At 39.6% G+C, this 7,874-nt stretch overlaps 1 protein-coding gene across 1 annotated transcript; it reads left to right on the top strand.

Moving 5' to 3' along the window:
* The first annotated feature begins 603 nt into the window (after window positions 1-603).
* Window positions 604-3,468, top strand: LOC122813813 (heat shock 70 kDa protein). Its single transcript, XM_044086341.1, has one exon. The coding sequence runs from the start codon at window positions 941-943 to the stop codon at window positions 2,861-2,863; it is 1,923 nt and encodes a 640-aa protein (XP_043942276.1). The 5' UTR covers window positions 604-940; the 3' UTR covers window positions 2,864-3,468.
* Window positions 3,469-7,874: the final 4,406 nt, after the last annotated feature.

Below are 7,874 nucleotides of genomic sequence, written 5' to 3'. Positions count from 1 at the left end.
TGGGGCTGAGGGGTTCCTTCGTGTGACTTTTTGTATAATAAAATAGAGACAGTGTTATTAAATACACTGCAGTCATTCAATGCCCCCAAAATAACATTATGGATTCGCTACATCAAATCCCACTACTGCTACTACACACAAAATAAGCTAAAAAATAAACAGATCAGTGACCTATTTCGGTAGCAACGTAGAGTGTGCGCGTGTTTAACTCATCCCCTAAACACACACACACACACACACTATTATGCAGAAATGGATAAATGAACAAATGGCTCTGGATGACCCCATTCCAACGACTCCTGAGACGATCTGTCTTCTCTCTAAAGTTTATCTATCAGGAAGTTACAGCGGCATCGCAAATTACCGAAAGCTGCAGCAAACTGTACGGGGGGGGGGTCTAGCTTTGGCAAGTCGCAGCCACTTGGGGAGTCTCACCAGGGCTGATTTTCTCTGTCTCCCACTGTATCTTTCCCACATCTGCGTAAGTGCTGAGCTGACGTCACAGCGCGAGCACACAGGAAGCGTCGAGAAGGTTCTCCAATTGACTAGAGGATCTTCCGGAATGTTCCGGAGAGTGACAGTGCTGCAGCTGTCTCGTGCGGAGATTCGCCAGAAGGAGATGAACGCTCGGGAAAGTTCCAGCCAAGCGCATGCTACGCTGTGATTGGTTACTTCGAGCCCCTCCTTTTATGTCAGCAGAACTCAGTGTATTTAAATATGAAGCTGGATACCTCGTTCTATAGTAGCGCAAAATACAGGAACGGTTTCCAAGTTTACACAACGAGAAGAGAGGGGACAAAACACGAACTTTGTCCATTTTCAGAAAACGGAGAACATCTGACTGAACCAGGACTTCTGATCAGTGAACCTTCGCATCTAAAAGACGTTCATCTGAAAATAATTTTTCCAAATCAAAGGAAGCAGTGTGCAGGAGAAGGAAATGTCTGCATCCAAAGGGGTAGCGATTGGCATTGATTTGGGAACCACCTACTCCTGTGTGGGGGTCTTCCAGCATGGCAAAGTGGAGATCATCGCAAACGACCAGGGCAACAGAACCACTCCCAGCTATGTGGCTTTTACTGACACAGAACGGCTCATCGGAGATGCTGCCAAGAACCAGGTGGCTTTGAACCCCCAGAACACAGTATTTGACGCTAAGAGACTGATTGGCAGGAGGTTTGATGATCCTATGATTCAAGCAGATATGAAACACTGGCCATTTAAGGTGGTCAGTGATGGAGGGAAACCCAAAGTACAGGTGGAATACAAAGGAGAGCTCAAGGCTTTTAACCCGGAAGAGATTTCTTCCATGGTGCTGACCAAAATGAAAGAGACTGCTGAGGCATACTTGGGACATACTGTATCTAATGCTGTCATAACTGTACCTGCCTACTTCAATGACTCTCAACGCCAGGCTACTAAAGATGCTGGGGTGATCGCTGGTCTGAATGTCTTGAGAATAATTAATGAGCCTACTGCAGCTGCCATTGCTTATGGACTGGACAAGAAAGGCAGAGGTGAGAGGAATGTTTTAATCTTCGATCTGGGGGGTGGTACCTTTGATGTCTCCATTTTGTCTATTGATGATGGCATCTTTGAGGTAAAGGCAACAGCTGGAGACACTCACCTTGGAGGAGAGGACTTTGATAATCGAATGGTAAGTCATTTCATTGAAGAGTTTAAACGAAAACATAAGAAAGATATCAGCCAAAACAAGAGAGCAGTCAGGAGGCTTAGGACAGCCTGTGAGAGAGCAAAACGAACCCTGTCTTCCAGCACACAGGCCAGCATAGAAATAGACTCCCTGTATGAAGGCATTGACTTCTATACAACTATTACCAGAGCACGTTTTGAGGAGCTGAATTCTGACCTCTTCCGTGGCACCTTGGAGCCTGTTGAAAAAGCCTTAAAAGATGCCAAAATGGACAAGTCACAGATACATGATATTGTTCTTGTTGGAGGTTCTACTCGCATTCCCAAGATCCAGAAACTGTTGCAAGATTTCTTCAATGGCCGTGAACTGAACAAGAGCATTAACCCAGATGAAGCTGTTGCCTATGGAGCCGCAGTTCAGGCAGCAATCCTGATGGGTGACAAGTCTGAAAATGTCCAGGATCTTCTGTTACTGGATGTCACACCACTTTCTTTGGGACTTGAGACTGCTGGAGGTGTAATGACAGTTCTCATTAAACGTAACACCACCATCCCAACCAAACAAACTCAGACCTTCACCACCTATTCAGACAACCAGCCTGGAGTCCTAATCCAAGTGTTTGAAGGTGAGAGAGCTATGACCAGAGACAATAACTTACTTGGCAAATTTGAACTTAGTGGAATTCCACCTGTTCCCCGTGGTGTACCACAGATTGAGGTCACATTTGATATAGATGCTAATGGGATCCTAAAAGTCTCTGCTGTTGATAAAAGCACTGGTAAGGAAAACAAAATCACTATCACCAATGACAAAGGCAGGCTGAGCAAAGAAGAGATTGAAAACATGGTGAAGGAGGCAGAGAAGTACAAAGCTGAGGATGAGGCCCAGAGAGCGAAGATAGCTGCCAAGAACTCCTTAGAGTCCTTTGCCTTCAACATGAAGAGCTCTGTGGAGGATGAGAACATGAAGGGGAAGGTCAGTGAGGAGGACAAAAAGAAGATTATAGACAGGTGTAATCAGACCATCTCCTGGCTAGAGAACAACCAGATGGCTGAGAAGGATGAATATGAACACCAGCTTAAGGAGCTGGAGAAGGTCTGCAATCCCATAATTTCCAAACTCTACCAGGGTGGGATGCCCACAGGATCATGTAGGTCACAGACTGGTAATGCTGCATCACATGGGCCAACTATTGAGGAGGTGGACTGAAAGGTACTGTAATGGACTATTAACCTGCACATCAGACATCATGATGTTTATTTTCTGTAATGGAAGTAACGACACATGAATGTGTTCTGACTATAAAAATGTCAACAGTTCTAGTAGTGTAGGTTATACACCAGTGTATTTTAGGTAGAAAACATATGCATAATGTAACAGCTGATGTTTTTTCCTCAAGTCAGCACTTTTAGCATTGAGATGTGCCAGTTATGTATAATTTTGTGACAAGAAGGTGCCATGTACTTTATTGATTATATAATCCAGACTTTAGATACTGTGTCCTTTTTGTGCAATATATTTAAAAATGCCATGGTACAACAGCAGTGTGAGTTATGCTGCCAGTAATATCACAGTATTTCTATTGGTAACATCACTCATAGTAAGGCTGGTGCACTGAAACTGTCATTTTGCGGTAACTGTATAATTTATTCCTGTATTAAAGAGAAATTATTAATTTTTGGACTTTTATACTTGACAAAATGTATATTAAATACTGTTATATTTATTTTGTACTATATTTTTGATGAAAAAGAAAACATTTGCAGCTGGTCTTGCTGTTTTCTTGTCAAATAAAGTTTGTACTTTTGAGCAAACCCTTTGTGTGCCTTTTATATTATTGAATTGTGAGATAACTCTATGCTTAAAGAATGTAGTCTGTATTAAAATGGCATGGACCTGGCATGTCCAAGAATTATATTATTTTCCGTATGTACAAAGACTGGTAAAAATTCAGGTTCAGAGAAATTTGTTGCTAGCAAACAAGAGGCTATTTCTGAATAACTGTCTCACAATAATCATCAGTAAATATATAGTATCACAATTTATTGAGCAGTATCTTTATAGGGTTTCTTATGAATAATGTGATATGGTTTAAAGTAATGTGATCAGAATTACATTTCACATCTTTGCATGGAAAGTACTAAGTTCTGAAGGTGGAGAGCAAAGGAACAAAGTAATCAAAGTAAATGTTTGATGTGACTTGCTTAGCCCATATCTTCTCTCAGCATACAGCATGCAACACACACACACACACACACACACACTGTTATGCTGTTAGAAGTTTAGTTTCATGAACCACTACTGCTGCTACCAAACTATAAAATAACTGAAAACACACTTCAGCAGTTTCTGAAAGGCTGCATCTATGGTGCTGTACCTTGTTATTTATAATCTGACTGTTGTTTTCAGCTCCATATCTATACTAATGTGTGTGGTATGGATGTCAGAATCGACAGTAACTATGAAAGCTTTACTGCAGTATTTTTATGTAGGGATTCATCTTTTCTTTCCAGATCACCATATTTTTTTATTTTTCTTTAACAGATCAGCATTTTTTTATTATTGATATGGAAACCTATCAGTGATCTGTTGGGTTTGTATTCATGGATAAACAGCTTTGTGATGGTAGAAGAGCATTTACCAGCCCTAAAAGGTCAAGTTGTCTGTGGCCAGGCATTTGTATGTGTATACTGTGGTGGATGAAATACGGTGGAGTCCGAATTCTCAGGTTGTGTGTACTTTGTTTTGATTGTTCAATAAATAAAGGATAAGCAGAGTTGTATTTTAGTACAGAAAACACAAAAGTCTTACATTACCCACATACATTTGTACAGCAAATTCTGTGGCTGGCAAATTCAAGAGACTCTACTCCTATTACAATTCTTCCTCTGCACCAGGAAACAAAAGTCCCTTCTGAAGAATAGCCCTGCATAAAAAATCAGCATCTCCTATAAGCAATATTTCTGGCACAAAAAGCAAACATCTCTTCCAGGTAACTTTCCCAGTGTACTCAGATGCAAACAACTTTTCCACAAAAAGTTTCCCTCTGCACTGAGAGGGAAGCATCTCTGATTTGTAGGCTACAGCCTTCTCTTTTCATTTCCTCCTAGCAGGTGTTTCCATTAATTAAAGTTGCTGCTGCGCTCAATTTTCTGGGGACTTACTACTACTCCGCATCAGGTTATTGCTCCTTTTCTGATCTGTCCTGTTGAGTCAGATCACCTGGATCCTAATGCCAATAGGATATGTTCACGTCAGATCCAAAAACATGGATGTCTTTGACACCAGTGGTTTCTCTGATCCAGTCAGCTTCAAGCTTTTCAGATCTGGACACATTTTGGGGCCAAGTAATTGATGTCAGTACTATATCACAATTAGCTAACAAAATAGGCCAATTTCTCTTAATAATGTTACAAGCAAGTCTAATTCCTCTCTGTCTCTGGAATTCAGCATTAGACAGATTGGCTCTGATGAAGCGCCTTGGAGCAGAGTTAAACATTCTTTGAGACCAGTCTTCTTAGGAGCTAGAGCTGCTGCTGTAATTGTTTCTGGTTCTGTATAGGGCTCAGCTTTTGAGAGCATGCTATCTCTTATTTCAGAAAATAAATATTCCTCTCAGATTCTGAATCACCCACAGCATTTCCCTGTGTCCTGATCCTGCTCTTTCTATCCCATCAGGGCAGTCACTTTCCAAAAGTCTTAAGTCCATCCCTGTTGAGGACACCTGTCAGCTTCTGAGTCCTCTCTCGAACAACCTATATGGGAGGTGCACCAGAAACAGATGCAAAAGAAGATTCATTGATTCCCCACAAGAATCCCTTAATGAAGATACAGACTTCAATAAAGGGGAAAGGTCTCCTAGATCTCCTCTTACAGATGTCTCATTTGGAGACAGTCTGAACTACCTAGAAAGGGGAGTGGACCTCTGAAGCCCCTTCCCAAGAGGAGTCAGTATTTCTTGAGGCTTTTGGGGCTAGCCCATCTACTTTTGGGTGGTCCCTCCTGCAGATGAAATGGTAGATCTAATTTCAAAATGGGCATGGAAGAAACTGGATATAGCCAAGTCAATTTGTCATAAGCCTGCCAAGTTTCTGGTGTCACCAAAAGATCAACATTACTGGAAGAAGGGTCCTGCCATGGATTCCATGGTGGTGGCAGCCACCAACAAGGAACTGGCAGAAGAGACTTCCACTGTCAATTCCCCTAACAGAGAGTCCTAGGAATTGTATAGATTAGGAGGAGAGTCTATGCTTCAACAACCTTCACCATCAGGGAGCTTATATGCTACATGATTCCTGAGATATTTGACCAAATAACTTTCCAAATCTGCTCATGTAATCCTCAATTCCTAAGCATGACAGCTGTTTTCTTTATACTGTTTGATACTTTAATTACTGTGGACTAGGGACAATCTGACTTTCTCTGGTATTGTAGGCAAACTCGAGCTAAAGACTTATGGGTAAGGGGAGGAGCCTGAGCAATGGATCCAAAACTTTAAGGTGGCTGAAGTCAGATCCAAAGACTGATTTCATTTAGGCCAGGCAGAGTGGTTGCATTCAACTTGATAATCCAGAGGTATTCACAATTTTCTGTTAAATTCTTAATATCTCCACCCCTTAAACTCTCTATCAAAACCCATAGCATCATAAATGTAAAAAAAAAACAAATCCTCCTGACCTGCAGATCTGACATGTTTAAACAGAACAGTATTAATATTCTGCTTATTGATATCATAAAGATGTTCATATATTTGTTTTTTAAATAATCCGTTTCCCTACATAAAAGCTTTGACATTGCATGCACACAGCAACCAGATATTTAGTATTACAATCTGCAGAATCAAAAATATTTCTTCACTGGTGATAGAATGTACAAAAACATTCAACTGTAAAATGTGTTTGTAGTAACTGCAATCATTGCAAGGAAAATCCCTTTTCTATTTGATCTAAATGTGCTACCATGTCTGGTTTTGTAGCATAATTGCCATCCCAAATTGTTTATTTTTAAAAGTTAAAGATGAATTTTCACCTACTACGTGTGCTATATCACAATTAGCTAACAAAATAGGCCAATTTCTCTTAATAATGTTACAAGCAAGTCTAATATTCTTAGCTTATTTCATGGGCAGTTGTAAGAAAGTATTCCTATTGTTAGTTGATCCATTCAAATTCAAAGATGAAGTGTTAGAAGTAATGAAAGTATGGTCATGAAAAAAATATGGTGCACTATCTGCACATCTTTTATTCACAACATCCCTTAAAATCACATCAACATCAGTTTCTTTATAACCTCTACATAAAAATCACTTTTCAAAGTACAAATTGCTTTGTGTAATTGTGTATCATTTTTAGTTAGACATGCTGTACATATCATTTGTCCTTTAATAATAATCTTGTAGATAAGTTTAGGATGCATACTAATTCTATGTAATAAGTTTAGGATGTATACTAATCCTATGTAATAGAGTTTTTTTCAATTCTTAGTATCAACTAGAGCATAAGTTATACAGGTTGGTTCCAAACTGTAGTGATATCTAAAAAAAAATATATTGGATTCAGAGTAAATTTAAGTCTTCCATAAAATCCACTAGAGATCTTTCATCACCTTTCTACACACAAACACACACACACACACAAAAAGAAAATCAACTTTACAACACTGAATTAAATTAGCACATCTACGTCCTTTGAGTAAAATAATTACTTTCCCATTCTACCAAAGCCATACTGGCGTAGCTGTTTGCACATGCAGTTCCCAGCAACTACAGTTGTTTGGAGAAAAAATTCATACTCAACATCACATATATAAAATCATCAGGCATTTATTTTACAGATGTTATATTGCACTAAATCACATTTGTCTGACTTGGTTCCTTTGCAGCCAAAAACCGTTTGTAGAAAGTAATCTGGTTTCTAAACATACAGCTTCCAGCTCCTGTTTTGTGAGTTGTGGTTTGGAGTCCGTATTCAAAGTGGGAAGCCATTACATAACATGTAAGGAACAGGTGCCTTAAATAAAATTCTTATTTTTATGGTGAAACTAGGTTTGTTGTGCAAAAAATTTCAGAATATTGCCCTTCTCAAGACCCCCGCAAGCGCAGCTACCCTCAAAATAACCATTAAATAACAGGTTTAAACACACACTAGCTAGCTTGGTATTTCCAAGTACACAGTAAATATGTTCTTTAAAAATGAAATTAGATTATGGGCCAGATTCAGGA

Source organism: Protopterus annectens, chromosome 10.part0, assembly GCF_019279795.1.
Source record: "Protopterus annectens isolate FY-2018-M chromosome 10.part0, PAN1.0, whole genome shotgun sequence".
NCBI classification, from domain to species: Eukaryota; Metazoa; Chordata; order Ceratodontiformes; family Protopteridae; genus Protopterus; species Protopterus annectens.
The sequence above is the reverse complement of the archived record's forward strand: the minus strand, read 5'-3'. Positions and strand labels throughout refer to the sequence as shown.